Source organism: Crinia signifera, chromosome 4 (genome assembly GCF_055691185.1).
Source record: "Crinia signifera chromosome 4, ASM5569118v1, whole genome shotgun sequence".
In the NCBI taxonomy this organism is placed as follows: domain Eukaryota; kingdom Metazoa; phylum Chordata; class Amphibia; order Anura; family Myobatrachidae; genus Crinia; species Crinia signifera.
In genome coordinates, this window is record NC_139220.1 from 261548699 (window position 1) to 261568665 (window position 19967).

Consider the following 19967-nt stretch of genomic DNA (forward strand, 5'->3'; position numbering starts at 1 on the left):
CAGGGCTCAGTGTCGCTGTCCTCTCTGGGTACCAGTAATGATTGTAGCGATGATGGGGAGGTGATGACGCCCCCTGGCCGCCTCTCTTACCCAGTAGCTGATAGCGGGGCTTTCTCTCGCCATCCTTCCGTCCTATTGGCTGGCGGACTGTCATTCAGGTGGTTTCCCATTCTGATTGCTCATAGGCAGTGGGGGCGGGCTGTGTCTGCAGCACTGCCCGGCGGGCGCACGGTGACCCGGAGCGGGTGTGTGCCCGGTTTCGGGATGATGCTAAGTCGCCTGATGAGCGGGAGCAGCCGCAGCCTGGAGCTCCCGTGTGTATGCACTGTCCGGCTGCTGGACGACTCGGAGTATACATGCAATGTGCAGGTGACAGCAGGGACCGGGGGGGGAGAGGGGGGACACGAAGGACAGCCAGGGCACTGGTGGGCCTGTGTGTGACCACCCTGTTCTGTAGCCAGGTGCATGACACACACACACATCCGTCCTGTGTGCAACTAAATTTCCGGACACACAAGGCACTTACACATTCTTGCTGTCAGCTTGTGTGCTATAGCAAGGTGCATGACACAGAACATACATTGTGCTATAATAACCAGTGGTCTTCCTGTTTGTGTGTGTGTGTTACACACATCGTACTTTGTCAGCAAATGACTCACAACGTGCATGACAATCCTTGTGTCCTTCTCATACTGGCTCCTTGTGTCATTTATAACCATGTATGTGCATGACATACAATATCCATATATTCTGATTTGTGACTCGTACTTGTGACTATAAGAGTCAGACATGCAACTGAATGTCTATCACACACTGCTTCTATTATTTTGTGCATGTACTTCTTGTGTATTGTAGCCAAGTGTTGATGTACAATGCGCTTCTATTTCTCTGTATTGCTCTGAAAGACAACTTGTCTGCCACAACCAAGTGCCCAGCATGTAATGTAATGCACTTTTATACCTTTGGGTGTTATATAAAAGTCTACTTACAGACATACAATATGGTTCCTGATACGCTGTATGAACATATAGTTGATAGTGTAATGTAATTGATATTATTATATCTGAAATCCTTATAAAATACATGGTTACATTATGTATGCAATGATGTCATTGCTTTTATGTGTCAGGTAGCGATGTCATCCTGTAAAGTGTATTTTAATACTAAACAATAGAGTTAGTTATATTGTACATGACACAGTTTGCATTTTACCCCACTCGGTGGCCACAGACAAGCATATTTGGTTGCCCACATTAGGCAGGCCATTGCACAATGTGTGTCCCTGTCATGTCAGATCAAATCTTAGTTGGATTGGATCCACCTAGGATCAGAATCACATTGGTAACTTTCATCACTTTTTTTTGTTTAGATGCAGAAGTATAGATGAACACATAGAAGCCTGGACCTCACTCGGGCCAATTTCTGAAACAGTGGGTGAAATTTTATAGGATGAGAGATTCAGAAAGTGAGAGATTTGGTAAGAAATCTCCATTTTTTTTAAAGCGGCAATCACTTACACTGCAAAACCAGTTTGATTTTGCAGTGTAAATGATGGCCGCATTTAAAATCTGAAGATTCCTTACCAAATCTCTCACTTACTAAATCTCTCATCCTATTAAATTTTATCCACTATGTAACTTAGCATTCATGTTTAATTTGTGTATCCAACCAGGGGCCAAAGGGGTGTTTGAATCAAAAAGTGAGAGATTTTCAGATATTTTTCCCATTTTTTTAAAAGCGGCAATTATTTACACTAAAAACCCAGGTTGATTTTGCCATGTAAATGATTGCCGCTTTAAAAAAAAGAAAAAGAGGGAAAACTCTCCCAAAATCTCTCACTTTCTGATTCTCACATCCTATTAGATTCGTCCCATGCTGTTAATGAATGAAATAACCTGTTTGATAACAAAGTACAAACATGTTATCTGGGCTTATTAGACTGGATTTCAGTAACCCCCCAAACACAGGCTTCATAAGAGTATTTCTATAAAATGCATTTCTCTATGTTAAAGTAATAGACTTTCGCTCACTGCTGTCTTTTTTTTTTTTTAGTTTGATCTGTTAATTGACTTTTTAAAGCTACTTTGTTACATAATACACTTCTATTATTTCAGACAGAGTGCAATTTCCTGCGTTTTACCCACCATCACTTTGTCTGCCGCACAAACCACTCTTATCCTTGTGCTTTCATAGATACTAAGAGACTCTTTGTGACTGGTGAATGCCATTATTCTAGTCTTACATTATAACCACTATCTGAGTTTTTGTTGCACAATGTGCCTCTATTCCTTTGCACGCTACAATTATATACTGAATTCTGAGAAAAGTCCCTGCAAATCTGTATTACATGGGTATACAGTACTATCGTGCTTATTTAACTATTAATGCAACCTTGTCTTTGTATGTGTCTATAGAAATGACTGTTTCATTTTTCTAATGATTGGGGGGAGCTATTTTTGGCATTTGAAAAAAAAAAAACCCTCCCAAACCCTCCCACATGCTTCTCAGACACACATGCCCCTAAACCTCCCTAAGCAACCCCAGACATCACCACATGCTCCACAGATCTCCCCATATGTCCCCCATATGCCTATTAAACCGATGTAGATGCCTCCCAGACAACATAGTTTTGAGACCACCTGACATATACTAAATATTTCCTTCACCCCTTCCGTATAAGCTCATTAGCCCTCTCATAAATGACTCTCGTAGTGGGTACACAATAGATGATTCCCGGCATCGCCGATTTTATTGACTAGATTGGCGGTGCCGTAGGAGTCACGATATGGTGGATACTCACCGACCGATATCGGTAATGATATCGTTCGGTGACGTCACCCGTCCCGTACATGTAGTTGTTGGCTAGATAGTCAAGATTGAGGTCCATGTACAGACGGCAGGGGAGATTGTTATTGTTAACAATCTGTGGGAGCTCACTTCATTAATGATATTTAGCATACACACTGGCCGATATGCACGCGATATCGTAAACGATAACAATTTTGCCCAGTGTATACCCACCATCAAACTTCACCCATATGTAGCAGCCAACTTGACACAGCGGAAGCACGGTCTTGCATCTAGACATGTACTATTACTGGTATGTGCTTTTTCTGCTAATAAGTTAGATTTCCAGCAGTGGATTGGGCGTCACAGGTATTGTTTCACAGGCCAGCTGTTGGTAAAATCAGAATTGCCACTCAAACTGTGCCCGATTTATAGCACCATACAATTGTGTATACAGTTGTTTATATTGGCTGAGTTGTATGATAGTGTACTTTTTGCATTTAAATATTCCACTTAAATGACTGAAAACTTCTGCATCCAACATAGGAACATAGGATGGTAGGTGGGGATACGGTCATTAGGTCTACAACAAGAAGGTCAACAAGCTGAAAGGTCAACATGGGTCTACGTCGACATGGGTTTAGGTCAACAGGTCATTAGGTGGACACAAGCATTAGGTCGACATGGGGCTTTTCACTGTTTGTTGAGATGACATTTGCTGACAGGCGGTATTTCATGCACTGCCATCCACTAGGGGGTGGTGGGAGAATAAAGCGTAGCAAGCCATGCGAGGGGACACGGTGCACTTTAACCTGTGTCCATGTCGACTTTGTCAACATTGGAGCAAAAAAAAAAAAAAACAGTGAAAAAACCCATGTCTACCTTTTAACTGTCGACCGTGCCCTTGTCAACCTAATGCTTGTGTCGACCTAATGACCTGTCGATCTAGACCCATGTCGATCTAATGGTGTCGGCCTAATGCTTGTCGACCTTCTTGCTGTAGACCTAATGATCCATACCCGGTAGGTGCACCTGGCATGCAGAAATATACACATTTTTGATTGCTCATTTGGATATTTCCAGATACCAATCTTTAAAGTCTGGAAGTGACCCTGGAATTTAGGGGAGGTATACAGCCATTCTTTGGGTAAAGAGGAAAATAGGATTGCCGTATGAAAAACATGACAATGGGGAACTTGTAAGAAGCGCAGCACTGATGAGCGAAATTTAGCTACAGTAACAATGCTCTCTTGTAGCACTTTATTCACTGTCCTGTTTATGGGTTCCAGCTGTAAAACAGGGCGGCGATTATGTGAACTAATTATAGGGAGCTAATTTTGAAAATAATGCACTGTGGCAAAGCTAGTAAAGCAAATGCTGTATGTCCGGAGACAATGCTGGGGAACCATAAGACAACAGCTGGGGAACCATAAGTTACCCGATCTAGTTCTCAATCATTATTTATTAATCAACATTTATTTATACAGCACCAGCATGCTCCGCAGCTCTCTACAGTAAAACATTACTGGGTATTACTAAACAGACAAAGGCAGCGACTTAGATCTGATGGCCCTGATGTGCGGGACAGCACGGCACAGTGAGACCAGACCAGCAAAATTGCAACTTTTTTTCTTATGCCCTGTTGAGGTGATCAGAAAAGGTAGCGATATTGAGCCTACAATATATATGGTGGATATGTACCATAAAGCACATATTTGTCTATCCAGATTGTAATGGAAAAAAGCATTTGGTGTAACAATGTGACCAGTGTGATACTGAGGGCTATTGGATGCCTAAGCAGCATACAACTTATCCTTGTCTGGTTTGTGTGTGTATATGTCACTGGCAAATGCAGGATTTTTAGAGGGGGGTTTTCAAATGTAATCCAAACTCTCCCACTCTGCAGGGCATTGGAGTAAGTACGAGAGTCTGAGAGAGCGTTAACAGCCCCGAAAATTAATCTTTTTATACACTGGATACTGTAAGGAATAGATGGTCTATAGCAGCGGTTCTCAAACTGTGGGTCCTGACCCCAAAGTGGGTCCCAACCTTCTCATCATGGGGTTGCGACTCCATGTTGCTGACCATCAGGCTGATGACTTTTCTAATCTCAGTCAGTGATTCAAAGAGTCTGAAAGATCTGTTGAATTGTCTGTTATTTTAGGCTCCTCCCATCATTTAGTGCCTCCACAATGCTGCAATGTGCTGACTACACATGTGGTGTGATGACCTTCTGCAGTAACTTGCTGGGGTCCTGTCATTATTTTCACTGTATGATGGGGTCCCAGAGCAAAATAGTTTGAGGATCCCTGGTCTATAGTATAGGCTGTTTCGAACATTTAAAAAGTATAAGTGGTCAGGAAATGGTTAAACATAATAAATAAATAAATACACAAACATAATAGAACCAGTACTGCACTTTCTAAGCTCACAATCTCCCACTTCATGGTAAGACTCCTGTCTCTTCTTCCTGGCAGCTGCTCTCTGGTCCATTGCAATGTTTGAGGGCTCAGATCCCACATACAGTAAATTTGGTATAAGAAGCTGGTACACTAGTCATGTGCAGAAACTCTGCTCTGTCCACTAAATTGCATGATGTGGTGGCATCTCCAATGATCATATTATATAGATCATATTATATACCAGTGCTATTGTTGTCATAATTTAAGGCATTTGCCAAGAGGAGAGTGGTTTCCGGGCAACCAGAACCCATCCCTGCGTTTGCCTATGTATGTATATTTTGTTATATTTCAAAGCAGTTATTCCATTGCATAAATCACTGTGGCAGACTATGGGGCCCATTTATCAAGCAATATTTGCAGCTATTTCCCTGAAAACACCATTTTCAGGGGGTTTGCCTTAAGTGAATGAAGTATCCACTAATCTATGTAGGTGGGACCAGAGCAGGTATCGAAGCTACCTGCTGCGATCCTTCCATTCCTGCTGGTGTGCGATGATGCCAGATTGATCAATTTCTGGAATGAAAAGCATTTCCGATATTGGCCTCTGCAGCTAACTCCATCTAAAGGCTACTCACCGCAAACCTTGCTGGTAGAGGGTTTCCCTGGAACCCACACTGAAAGTGGCTGCTTTGCAAGTGTGGTGAACCATGACCGTACATAAGCGAAGGCAGCCATCACAGCACATCATGGGGACAGGCTCCTTTCGATGCTCCTGCCCTGTGGATTTTCATTGATAAATGTCACTAGGGTGGCCAATCCCAGGATCGGGATTGGTGGGATCCCGGGATTTGGCCCCGAAATGGCCGGTATTTGAAAACTCCAATCCCAGGATTTCGGGATTAGACTGCGCATGCGCAGTCTAATGCTGGTCAGGGTCTGAGCACTTGCTCCTAGATACAGGTCACACTGCACAGTATGCTCAACACGCCCCCACCACCCGTCCGTGTAGCTGTCCCGGCACTGATCCCAGCTTTCCGCTCGCCCAGCTAAGCGCTGCTCTCCCATCACGCTAAGCAGTCCGCACAGCCACTCAGCCCACCCCTGCCTGTTTAGCTGTCCCGGCACTGCTCCCAGCGTCCTAAGCGCTGCACCCAACACCAGGCTCCATGCTGCACCCCCGCCAGGCTCCCTGCCACACCTATGCAGGTAATTATGTGGGGCGGCTGGGCACTTTTTTTAATTAGGGAAGCCAATCCCGGTATTCCCCGAATTCCGTGATTGAAAAAATACCCTGGGATTGGCTTCCCTAAATGCCGCCGATGGGATCATATTCTGCATTCAGTCTTGGGCTCTAAAATCATGCACACGGTGCTAATATTGTGCTCAGATCGCAATGCAAATTTGATCAAAGATAAATGGGCCTATATATGAGGCAGTTTTTTTTTTCCTTTAGTTTCTTCAGGCTGGTGATTCTGGTAATTTTAGTGTTATGTAAGCACCATATAAACCACAGTTACGGGATGTACAGGCATATTCAGTTAGCTGCGGCCATTGACTTTCCGTGGCATTATCTCTGATTTTTGGCTCGGTGAAAAGGCTATTTAATTGAATAGTCTTTCCCCATACTGTGCGGTAATTAGCCACAGACACAGTAAATCAGCCACAGTAAACCTGTCATCCTATGAGAAGCCCTTTTTTGTGTCTTGCCACCATACTGTCCCCCAGAGAGATTTTGAAAAAGCAGATAATGAGTTGCAGGAGGATAGATTAAGAACCATCAGATGGTTGCTTTTAAAAGGACGTAATTTGCTATTTTAAGCAAAAAAAAAGTGGGATTGCTGCCTTAACTATGGCAAAGTGACATAATAGAAGGCTATAGGTGTAATGGGGCCTACACATGGGGCGATTTCAGGGCATTGTCTATGCAATTTAACTAGATCACTTAGAAAATACCCCTACATCGCTCCGTGTGGAGGGGCATTGTGATAGCGATGCCAGGCCCTGCGCGTCACTATTGCAATTAATATTGCCGGGCAGGGTCATTGTTCTTACCGGAGAACACTGGCCCTGACAGATCGCTCAGCACATAGCGCTGACACATCACTGTGGCCCTTATTCAGATCGGCACGGTACGGCCCGCGTGCGGCCGTACCGCCGATGTTTGTGGTCTGCACATGCGCAGAGGTCATTCTGCGCATGTGCAGCCCCCTTCGCCGCAGACGGATTTCGTCCGCCGCAAAGGGGGCGTATAGGGGCGTGAGGGGCTTCAGCCCCTCATTTCCCTATGTGTACGCCCCGCGTTTCATGGGCGTTCCCATGAAAACGCGGGGCGTATGCATGGTAATGAGGGCATGACGCCCTCATTACCATGACATGGGGGCGGAAAGCTGACGTCGCCGGATGTCAGCTTTCAGCCCCCTTACAAGCTCCCACACGGACGATTGTCCGTGTGGTCTGAGCTTGCGGGAGCTGCCGCGGCGTGCGGGCCTGCCTTCGATGGTCGTCGACCATCGAAGGCAGGGGGCAGCTCCCACCATGGTGGAGGCGTAGCCTCCACCATTTTTGTGCGGATCGCCAGCCGTCCGTGTACGGACGGCCGTGGCGATCCGTCCGGTGGGCGGCCCTTGGTTTGTGCGGTCGGAGCCCCGTGTGCGGCTCTGACCGCACCAACCAGAATAAGGGCCTGTGTGCTGAGCGATCTTCCTGAGTGTTCTGAGCGATCTAGCAACACTTAGAATGCTCAGAAAATCTCCCTGTGTGTAGGCCCCTTAACCTGCAGAGATCTGACTAATGCTGGATACACAATGAACCTTCTTCTGCCCATGTGAACGGGGCCAATATTTTCGCATTGCACATGCGTTGGGTGCGTGCTGCCACGACGAACAAACTGTTCGCTGGGTGCACGCACGGACTGCCCAGTGTTTTATGGGTGTTCCCATGGGAATGCTGGGTATTTTCATGCTAATGGAACAATGACGCGGGTGGCTGGGGGCAGGCAGCTGACGTCACCGGATGTTAGCTGCCCGCACATTTCCCTCCGAATGTGCACGCGGATCTAAGGTTGCTCAGAGCAATGGTCAATTGTCGTTTGCTCCCATATATTACCAGATTTTCATTCCGTTCAGAAAGATTGGACAGATCACCTTATAGTGTGTATACAGCTTAAGGGGGGTAGTTATAGGCGGTCCTGCTATCGCCTGACTAGATCCTGAATGTACGCAGTCAAAATGTAGTCATTGCCAGTTTTCCCTCACCAGAGAACACTGCTCAGTACACATCGCTGGTGCTCAGCACGGCTCCCCATCGCCCCTTGTGTACGGGTCTTGTGACCTTATGCCACAAATTGCATCATTGCACAGCAGGAGCACGTGGTGAGAATACTTGCCTTCTCTATTTAAAAAGTAGGCAAGTATGGTCTAAGGCCTTTATTAGTCATGTTGCATAATTATTTATTCATTCCTAAATATGACTCAGTAGCATATACGTATATACTTTATTTTATTTTTACTTCCACCCAGAAAAGGTGGAAACAAGTCACAGTTGATTTATTTTGTGATTTTAAAAGCTGAAGTAAATTAAAAAATACATATGAATTAAATATAGTGAATGCAGCCATTGTGAGCTGAGGAAGTATTTATGGGAATGCGGCCTGTCTGACCAATAGGAACCAGTGACGGTGAGGTACTGGGGACCAGTGGTACTAATGTTCCTCAGTGATGTCACTCACTACCAGTTAGCTGATAGCCTACATTCTCATGTGCATACATGGCTCTCTCCATAGTGCGTATATAACATAGACAATTTAAGTGTAATAAAACACATGGTTGCGAGGATCACTTCATATAATAGCCTTAAATCTGTGTATAAAATCCCCCCTATAAAATCCCTTGTGAGATGGGGAGAGGATGTTGGGGCAGGGAAGGGTGCGGGATGCAGGTTTGGTGATACTAAGGAGAGAGGCGCTGGGATGTGTTTGTTCGTTATCACAGGAATTAGTCAGGGTGAATTCTATTAACAGCAGCATGAGGTGAATCTGTATCTGGAGCTGGCTTCACAAGCAGAGAGAGACTTAAATAAACCAGAGCTCAGGGAATAAAGAAATTAAATGACTTGATGAGAAATCTGTGTTCTTTCATCAGACACTTTCTTTCTGTGCAACGTCTCCGGGGATCTGCGCTAAAGTAAATGCTATTTTATAGGGTAAATATGCTCCTGAAATGAAGATAAAACCGCCATACCGTTGAAGAAGCTCAGAAAAGCCCAGACCACTATCATATTTAAAAACCTAATTACTGGCATTAGCAAATATTATATTAGACTTAATATGGCAGCCGGCTGTAGCGCAGGACATTAAATCATCCATTATTTGTCATTATATTCTAAATTAATATTCTAGGGAGTCATACTGTATCAGACATGAGCAGACTGGGCCTATTGTGGATCCAGGATTTATAGCTGCCCCTGGCAGTGCCTGCTTGTACTTGTAGTACAGCTGCAGACCTATCACGTGACTCCCTCCATTACTTGGCGTTTTGTCTGAGATAAATCATAGTTAGTAGATCATGACTTGCAGCTTATTTAGGAAGCTGATATGGCATGTCAGTACAGTGCGGGAAGTTATTATACTGCCACTGACAGTGTTTCGTCTCATACCATACTGCCATTTCCTTGCTATGAGATTATATAGCCCATTCAAGCACACAATAAAATCAGGCCCGCTCAATTTAACCCAGGGCCTGCAGGTCCTTTGTTTAGAATTGATAGGGAGAGAGAGAGAGGCAGGATTGAGGCAGAAAGGTTTTTAACCCTGTCCCCACCTCTCTTCAAAGAGCATATGCAGTATTAATAGTTTATTTAATGGCATTTTGTTAAATCCATAATAATAATAAATGAAACTGAGACTTATATATTAGCTGAGGGCCTCATCGTGCCAGAGAACCATCTGTGTAGTTTTCTGTAAATGCATTTCCACCCCCTTTCCCCCTGTAGACATGGGTACTGCTCTTTTCACTCCAGGTCCTATATATAGTTCCACCCCTGATACCAGCAGTAGCCACCAAAGCCTTATAAAACATGACATGCTTTATTCGAGATGAAATTAACATTTAGCATTAAGCAGAATACATCTGTGCCTAAGGGAGGAAGAAGCATATTTTCCCTGCGCGGTGCATAAGTACAAAATGTTTTCACTTTCTTTCATCAGCAAAGACAAATGAACTGACAGTACGAGAAAAATCAACCCATGAGCATTAATCGGAAGAAATGCCAGTGATTCTCCGTGATAGAACGCACAGTGTAAAGAGGTGTTCTTAGTAGATAATGTGGCTCTTAGGAAGCGTTGTATGCCCACAGGCTCCAATTATTCAATCTACTCGGTGTGTTTTAGTAGGCCAGAGACAAGCTCAGAACATTATAATGCAATGGAGTTTTCATTTCACATTAAATAGAATCCATTTCATGATCATCCTCTTTGTAATATAGACCACTATCGGCCTTATGGCAGGATTAGCAGTATAAAGAAAAGGCATTTGTCAATATTATACTTTAACATACACTTCTTCAGATAAAACTACGCAGATGTACTTCTAATACAAAATAACTATGTATGTAAAATCTCATGAGGTACGTGTAGTCGGGCTAATGGGCCTACACATGGGGAGGTGTGCTGCTGAGTGTTATGAGCAATGCAAGAACGCTCAGCATCGCTCAGCACACAGCGATGCATAGTGCAGCTGAGCGATGTCAGGGGCAGTTCCTCTGGTGCGAAGCTACATAACCCCCCCAGACTCAGTCGGCGCTGGCTCCCCCAAACCACCACGGGATCTGCGGCACCGTAGTAACGCCAAGGCTGAAATCGCTATATGTGCATAATATGTGTGCTATAACGTATAATACTTCACTAATTCAGAGAGTGGCCTTAATTAAATGATAATGTGTATTCCTTACATCAGAACATTAATCTAAAGTGCAATTAATGCGTATCAAAAATATGACAAAATATAAATCCACACACTGTATTTGTACACATAAGTAGTAAAAACCCTGTACAATTGCTTGCATAAGTATAAGCTTCAGGGCATTATTGTTATGTATTATTCGGCGTAATAAGAAACTTATATGTTCAATGCTTGTCCACTGTGAATTTAGACTGAGCATCATATTACACAGAGAGTGTTCTAGAGCCAGTTGCACAGTTAAGTACATACTGACGGTAGCAATTAGGAATTGCTGTGCTTACATTTCCTCCAGTAAATCGGTTGGTGTGAAAAGAGATGATGATGTATTAGTTACCATTCACTGGATACAAGCACTGATCTTCCCAAGAACAAAACCTCCAGCTTGAATTATCGAGAAATCTGTCTCTGTTCGAATGTAGAATAACTTCCCACCATGTCCTGCAGTGATCTCATCTTTTGACGCAATGTTTCCAAATCATTGATTATCTTAAAGATGGAAAATTGTTCTAAGAAGCTCATGAATTGCCAGGATTCACAGGAGTGGCACACTTGTAATTAGGACATATTTATTATAGGGTTTCTAGCTCTACGACCTTTGGAATAAATCTTGCCACAACTTGCTGGCCATAGCCTCCATCTGCCTATGGCCAGTATTCAATGAGAAAAATTTGCCTTGTTTTATGGCGAGTTTGTGCTATTTTCGCGTTGGAAGGAGCATTTTGCTCTCCAAAAGTGAACCACCCTATTCAATGTGATATTTTCGCCGTCTTTTTAAGTGATTTTTACCGTGTCTCTCCGTGTAGCAATTCTCCATCTTTTCATGGAGAACTGGAATGTGAACTTTTAAACTAAAAGGTTTTTTTTTTTATTTAAATTTTGGTGTAAAAAAAAAATCAGGATTTTTTTTTCTGTGAAGGGGCATGTTATTTTTATTCATGTGCTTATAGCACATGAATATATATTTAATTAAAAAATATATATTTTTTTCAATTTTTTTTTTTTACACAGAGCAGCCAGCAGGGGGCCGGAGCTCTCAAGCCGCTCATTAGATATTCATATATTCACTGCATCCGATCATTACATATGCACGATCGGGTGCAGTGAATACACGGTCCCCCGCTGGCTATAGGGGGGGGGGCAGCTTGTGCTGCCTGGGTCCCGGGGAGCCCTCCTCCCCTCCACATATGTTCTGGGGCAGCCAGGGAGACTTTAATCTCCCTGGCTGCCCCCGGCTCCCTGCCAGCTCCCTGCCGCGGACGCTCGTCCGCTGCAGGGGTTAAGACTCGCCACGAGTGGCGGCGAGTCTTAACCACATTGAATAGTGGGAGCAGGAGTGGCAGCGAGGCCTCCGGAACAGGGCGAGTGCATGGCGAGAGAAAAAATCTCTCGCCATGCACGGAGAATTATTCTCATTGAATACTGCCCTATGTAGCAAAGACTGCAGGATGCAGTTAACAGGAAAAATCAATTAAAAAATTCCTTGAATAAAGCAATTTTTTAGCTGACAATATTTTTTTTTTACTTTTGATTTGTTTTCATATTTATCTGTATAAAAAACTAGTAGCTGTATCAGAACAGTATGGGCATGTCCTGTAAAGCTGGGTACACACACTATACAATGTGCAATCGATACAAGGTCATTAACTATTGCCCTTGAACATCCAGACCAATAATATAGGGGGTTATTCAGACCTGAGTGCAGCCGGGCGATATAGCGGAGCCCTGTGATCAGATAGCCGCCACCCAGGCAAAGCGAAAACCTGCCTGGTGCAAGGCTGCAGATGTCTTGCGAAAATCTGTTTCGAGGCTGTTCGTTGCTGGAGTCTGCACATGTCCAAATACGCGATTATGCATGCACAGCACCACAAACATCGGAACGGAGCTGAATTCGACACATTCCAAGTGAACCAGAATCAGGCCCTGTGGCTGATTAAAAAAATACAGTTGGAATGAAGTACGATAGCTGTTTAAAAAAAAAAAAACAGTTGAAATTGAGTCTTGAAGTGAGCCAGCCACAGAACCTGTGTAATTAATATGTCTCCAGTTTTGAAGGGATAAGGTGGCAACCCTACATCAGACCCACACTGTCCCCCCCATCATAACAACCCCACACTGTTTCCATCGCACCTTGTCCTTTCTGTCCCTGTCCCTTTCAGAACATATAATACAAGTACAAACTTTTGCCACAGATCCGTTATGGCTGCCGCCAACCCCCCCCTACACAGTGGAGGGGTGCAGCATTACTAAACGGGCAGCATCAGGGACGCAGTGAGCGGCAGCGTGCAGGGCGGGCGGTGGCAGCGTGCAGAGCAGAGCGGGCAGCGACTGCTGCAGCGGGCACTGGAGGACAAACATTTGAGCCAGCAAAGCTCTAAGCAGACCCCTTTGCTGGCGCTGTACACTCACCAGGGCAGTCCCAGGTCCTGTGACCCGGCTGTCGGCATCAGCGTCTCCTGTTGGAAGGCGGGAAGGCTATCTCTGCTCCCTCCAGCGGACAGGTGACGCCCCCTCTGTCCCCTTTCAGTTGGCGGCGCAGCATGCGTGCTGGCTTAGCCACTTCCCTTGCGCACTTCCGGGTTTTCACTCTCCGCACATCGGTTGGTCAGACGCGTGTCAGTAAAAGTGCCTTGGCGTGTCATAGTTTACCCATCACGGGCTCAGGTCGACAGAGTCGGAATGTCGACACGAGCATTAGGTCAACAGTGGGAAGGTCAAAAGGACGATGTGAGGTTTTTACTGTTTATTTTTTTTTAGCCGACGTGCTGGCAGGAGGTATTTCTTGCCCTACCATCCACTACGGCGTGGCAGGAGAATAAAATAGTGGGACGGGAGCATGGTGAGCACAGCGAGCCATGCGAGGGGACATGGTACACGTCAAAGTGCTGATAGTTGCCAAGCTTAAAAAAATATGTGGTCAAACAATCACATTATTTTCTTTACCAAATAATGAAAGTTAAAGATGACATATACAGTAAACACAATTTAAAGAAAAATTGTCAATGTGTTTAGCACATCGCTCAGGATGGAAGCCGGCGTCACCCTGTGTGTACGGGGCGTTATGGCCTAGGGGTGCCATGAAAAAAATTCTAATTCTAATAGTGCATCACAATACAAAAATGGGGAAACCCTGTTCTACACACTGTATTAGAAGAATGACTGAAAGCATCCGATCTGGCAGCCACAGTCATCATACAGTGAAAGTCTCATTGATCACATATTTCCCCCCTTTTGGTGAATGATCTAGACAACAATTGATCCTCTTGCCCAATTCTGCTTCTTCTTGTATGTATGGATTTCCAGGCACATGATTGGCTTATTAGAGAATAGCATGTATGAGCAGGATTACAGGTGTACCTAGTAAAGGGTCACTGGATGTATACAATGAATGTATTCAACAATGGCTCTGCGTACACATGAATCACTGAAGTGTTTTCTGGCATGTCTCTACTTTATAATATGGTTCCCTTATGTGCCATCAAGTGTCTCTCTTGTGTTTATCTATGAAGCACATCCTGCTTATACTGTATTTGGGTGTCCTATGGTTCCCACCAGGACACTTCTAGAGGCTAATTTGATTTAAACACACTAATCTCTCTGTTTAATCCTTGTTCTCTGTAGCTCTGCTGTCCGTCTTTTCTATAATTGGACTGTATTTCCTGTTTCTTCCACTATGTGGATTGTTAGGTCGACCACTATTGGCCAACATGCAAAGGTCATGTCAACCTTTTCTTGTGTTGACCATTGGCATGTTGACATTTTGCATGTGTCAACCTTTTGTCAAGGTCGACCTACGACAGGTCAACCTTTTTTTAATCACTGTCACACACTGTCGACCCATCGACCAGATAACTCCACTTGCACCTTTACTATGTTGTTTTGCTCAATCCAAGCCGTTGTATACCTATTAAGTGTTCATGTCTTGTCTTGCAGAGAGATGCAAAAGGCCAGCAGCTGTTTGACCTCTTGTGCCACCACTTGAATCTCCTGGAGAAAGATTACTTTGGAATCCGCTATGTAGATCCTGACAAACAGAGAGTAAGTGTGACAACACCTGTTAGTGTAAATGAATGGTTTGTAGCAGTGTGAAACTAAAAAAGTCATTTCCAGCTGTCAGTGCTCTCCTGCAATGCCACAGATCTTGTTTTTTACTAATGCACCAATTTGTATGGAGAAGTGCATTGATCTACCGGCCAAGGTGGCGGCGTGCGTGAGGGTTTACTTGCATTGATGACAAAAAATTGGCAGATTAGTGGCGTTACTCTGTAATACTTTGATACTCATTTACACAAGAATTTAACGTTTGTTTGGTGGGATGACATTACAGATGTGTCCTCAAACATCTTTGCTGCTGTCGCACCAAACAGCCTCTTGGTACACCGGTCCCCTGAGACTCTGCTAATGTTGGTCGTTTTTTTTTTTTTTTTTTGCATCTATTTAGACGCAAAGGGAGACTTTGCTGATATGCAACACTTTAATATGTGTATGCGACAAGTCTCTGAATCTGCATATGAATTAGTACAATGCAGTGGCTGCAGCTGTTTTCCTGTGACAAGTTCCGTTTTGCTTCATAAATAAGCTCACATATTGTATATAAAAGTGTAGTATATCAAATGAATCCAGTCTCACCGAGGGTCCTAGTTGCATTTATGTTTTGACTAAGATGAATTTTCAGCAAGAATTTCAGCAGAGTTGCACAGGACCTGTCTGCTCACTCACGCCAGGCATCTCGCGCTGCAAGGAGTATTGGGCAAGATGTCTAATGACACATATTTAGATCTAGATTGCTTTTACAGGGGTGTTTCTAAAGACCCTAAAATCCATGTTGGAGCACTCTAAAGATGGGCAGGTGTTATGGATCATAAATGAGCTTGATTGCACACATAGGGGCAGATGTACTAAGCCTTAACAAGAGATAAATGCAATGGTGATAAAGAGAGATAAACGTCCAGCCAATCACATCCTAACTGCCATGTTACAGGCTGTGTTTGAAAAAGGTCAGTAAGGAGCTGATTGGCTGGATGTTTATCTCTCTGTATCACCCTTGCATTTATCTCTTGTTAAGGCTTAATACATCTGCCCCATAGAATTATATACTACAGGTATAGGGTATCACATTGAGTCATGCTGTGTGCTAAACATGTGATTGTGGGAACACCAGGTGAACAGTTTCATCTTCTCAGTACTATGATTTTTGCTGTGTTCAGATCGTGACTATTTTTAGGGACCATCCCACTCACGAGCTGAATTTAGGACTCTGTATTTAAATAGCCCTGTTTCACTGTAACACCGTTATTGCAAATATGCCCTCAGCTGGTCTGTGACTGCAGTTTCCTTATTTACATTAGGAAGGAGTCAGTGGGGCTGATTGGAATGTAGTGAGGATGATGATGACATTTAAGCATTATAATGTCTACAAGGTCTGAGTGTTGACATTATTATGTATTATAGTGTATTTAGGGTTTCAATTTACAATGTTGATGTTCTGGCAATGCTGACATTACTTCAGTGTAGACATTTCAGTATTCCGAATTTCAACATTCAGTATTGATTACAATATCGCAGAACGTTTGGCCAGCATTAAACACGAAAACCTTCAGGGCATATTTGTTGCAGACTAGTCTGGCAGAATGATGGCATTGATATAGAAAAGTACATTTCACCTTATGGAGATAAAGTAGTGGAAATGGTGCATTTCAAGGGTGTTCCAGCAGAGAATGGCTATTCCCTTTCCTTATAAAAACAAAAATAGGATTGTGCTAACCCTCGCCAAATCCGAAGTACATATATACAGGCTTAATGGCAGACTATGCCGATTGCAGGTTGTGTAGGGAGATTTTGGACAAACACAGTAGGCTGCGAGTGGAAACAGCATTCTGTGATGTAACACGTCTTCCACCAACTTATGTGCTTAGTTAAATTGCCTCCCAAGAGAGTTTCCCCTGCTACGGTATTAACACGCCTGAGGCTGGTCCATGCAGTGCTGATGCTTTTCATTTTTGGACTGTGATGGATTATGAAAAAATCCTAGAATTCTAGCAGAGAATGAGTTTTTTTGCGGAGTATCTGATTTATGTAACTTAATTTTGAATTACTTTGTTGCTGCATTTTTATTAATGTTTTGGTATAACCGCAGCGAGTTCTACAGTCCCCTGTACATTATATTGATGTCGCTGCTTTTGGAGAACCATTGTTATGCTGGTTCCCAGAGGAAAGGGGGTTATTTTAGTGACTTTTGGCCTTTGCAAGGTGTACAGTGCTGTCACCCTCTCACCCCGGGATGCAGTCATTTGGTCTACAGCATGATAGTCGACAGTCATTAGGTGGACACCATTAGGTCAACATGGGAAAAGGTTGACATCAGTCGAGGTCGACATGGTTCTAGGTCAAAAGGTCATTAGTTCGACAGGTCGTTAGTTCGACAGTGCCTAGGTCGGAGGACACGTTCCGCTGCACTCGCCATGCTTCGGGGTGGCGTCGATAGTGGAGGTGACGCAAAACAATGGCATAGGTGCTTTTGAATAGTAAGCACCCATCACATCTCATAGTAAGCACACATCACATCTCATAGTAAGCACACATCACATCTCATCCCATCACATCTCTTAAGGCGCCCACAGACGCTATGCTATGCGCGTTCCCGGGAGCCCGATATTGTATGTCTAAAAAAGTACGTGCTGCACGTACTTTTTAGACTACATCTGAAATTTAACATTACAAACATGGGTTCATCACATCACATCGCATGTATCCAAGTGCACATCTCATAGCAAGCTGGAAGAAAATTTTTATAGAACCATTGTACAGACAAAAACGCATAGCACAGTACAATTGTAGCGTCTGTGGGCACCTTTAGTAAGCACACATCACATCTCATCCCATCACATCTCTTAGTAAGCACGCATCACATCTCATCCCATCACATCTCTTAGTAAGCACGCATCACATCACATCTCATCCCATCACATCTCTTAGTAAGCACACATCACATCTCATCCCATCACATCTCTTAGTAAGCACACATCACATCTCATCGCATGGGTGCTTCTGCAATGAAATATTGCATCGCATCGCAATGGATCGCACCCTGTCTATGGTGCCCTCCGAGTCCGATCCCAAGCGATATTTCATTGTATAAGCACTCCTGTGCACTTAATATGGACATCGCACGGCACTATACACGCTGTGCGATGCGATTTCACTACGCAGAATATCCCAGTACGCTAAAAGCATACTGGGTGCCCTACTAAGAAACAAGTACCGCTCATGTTACATCTAGTAAAATGTTTTTGCTCAGTTGCTTGCTTATTGCCTTACTTAGAAATATGAAGCAGGCCCTATATATCTAAATGTTATTATTAATAATAGTAATAAGAATACATTTTATTAATAAAAATAATAATTTTGCACATATTGTACTGTGTACCTTGAAAAAGAGTTCACTGATGTACAACGGTTACCTCAGTACTTTCCTGCAACTGTAGAGCTAAAAAGCTTATGATTATTAAAAAGCACCTGTATAGGAATATAATATATTTATTATAATACTGTAACACGATAGGTGACACAGTGACACGTTTTGGCCAGTCAAAACCATGCTAAGCTAATAAAGGAACAGTCAGTTCTATACTGTAACCATTAGGTGGCGCCGCACTTCACTCATTCACAATGTTACTATTAGCACAGTGTCGCTGACACAGTTCAAATAGCAATCTGTGAAAACCTTGCTTACTGTATATAAGGAAACATACAAGGTACTTAAGTCAGTGCCATGCATAAGTTATGTTATTATGCCCTGAAATTGGCTCTGTCTAGCATAATTCTGGTTAGTTGGGAGGTATGCAGTACATGCATTGCCCGTTGATCGTGATTAAAGGCTCAGAAAATGAGAGCTGCAGTGAATCTGACTTGTAAATTTGTGGATTGGTAGAAGTCAGCAGAAACAGATTTATTCAATATATCTAAGGGATGTCTGCAGTCACATATTAAAGGGATTCTGCACATAAAATCACACATTGAGCCTGATTCAGAGCTGATCGAATTTGCGCAGCGGGTGATTATTGATACACAATGCATGCGTATGGTTCGCAGTACGCATGCGCAAGGCCGTGCTGCAATTAACTCCTGCAACTATTTCTATTCGCTGGCCGTTCGCAATGTGAATGACAGGGGGTGGGCGCTTGGTGGTTGTAACCGACCTTTTTTAGTGAGTGGCAAAAAAATTTTGGGGTGTGCCAGAAAGAACCCGCTAGGAGTTTCAGGGAAAACACAGGCGTGCCAAAGCCTGTTAGGGTAGGGTGTGCGACGTCAGTTGCAGGCCGGATAGGCCTGTATTAATTGCAGCCGCTGATTAAGTCCTGGTCTACGTGGCGGCTGCAATGAGTTGTGGCCTGTTGCGACAGTGGACATTTTCGCCCAAGTGCAAACTGATTTGCAGCCTTACACATCCATTCTCACAGTGCACACATTAATTTGCAAGGTGGGATTTCACTAGAGCAGGGCGGAGGCTAAACTGATGGCTGGCTGTGCTAACACTGCCAGGTCTAAATCATGTTACCAGTAGGGATGCCAATCCCGGGGCATTTTTTCCATTCCGGGAATTGGGATTGAAAAATGCTCAATCCCGGGATTCCTGGGATTGGCATTCCTGAACACCCCCAGCCCCCCCAAAGAGGCCGAGCTGTGCCGCACATTCACTTACTAATGCAGTGGCTGGAGCGGGAGGCAGGGGTGTGCGGCTTAGCCTGGCTGACTTTGAAATCAGACAGTTGCTGGTCTGGTGTGCGGATGGGAGTGACGCGGGCGGACGTGGAAGTGGGTTGAC

The 19967-nt window shown here is 44.0% G+C and overlaps 1 protein-coding gene across 3 annotated transcripts in view; it reads left to right on the forward strand.

Moving 5' to 3' along the window:
• The window catches only part of FRMD5 (FERM domain containing 5), a 94806-nt gene that overhangs the window by 26755 nt on the left and 48084 nt on the right, over window positions 1-19967 (forward strand). The window contains exons 1-2 of one of the 3 annotated variants that reach the window (XM_083184455.1): window positions 184-369; window positions 15077-15181. In XM_083184455.1, coding sequence (XP_083040581.1) covers window positions 265-369; window positions 15077-15181 — 210 coding nt within the window. In that variant the 5' untranslated portion in view covers window positions 184-264. Of the gene's footprint in view, window positions 1-183; window positions 370-15076; window positions 15182-19967 lie in introns of those variants that run through there. The other 2 variants (XM_083184454.1, XM_083184456.1) reach the window with 2 other exon arrangements.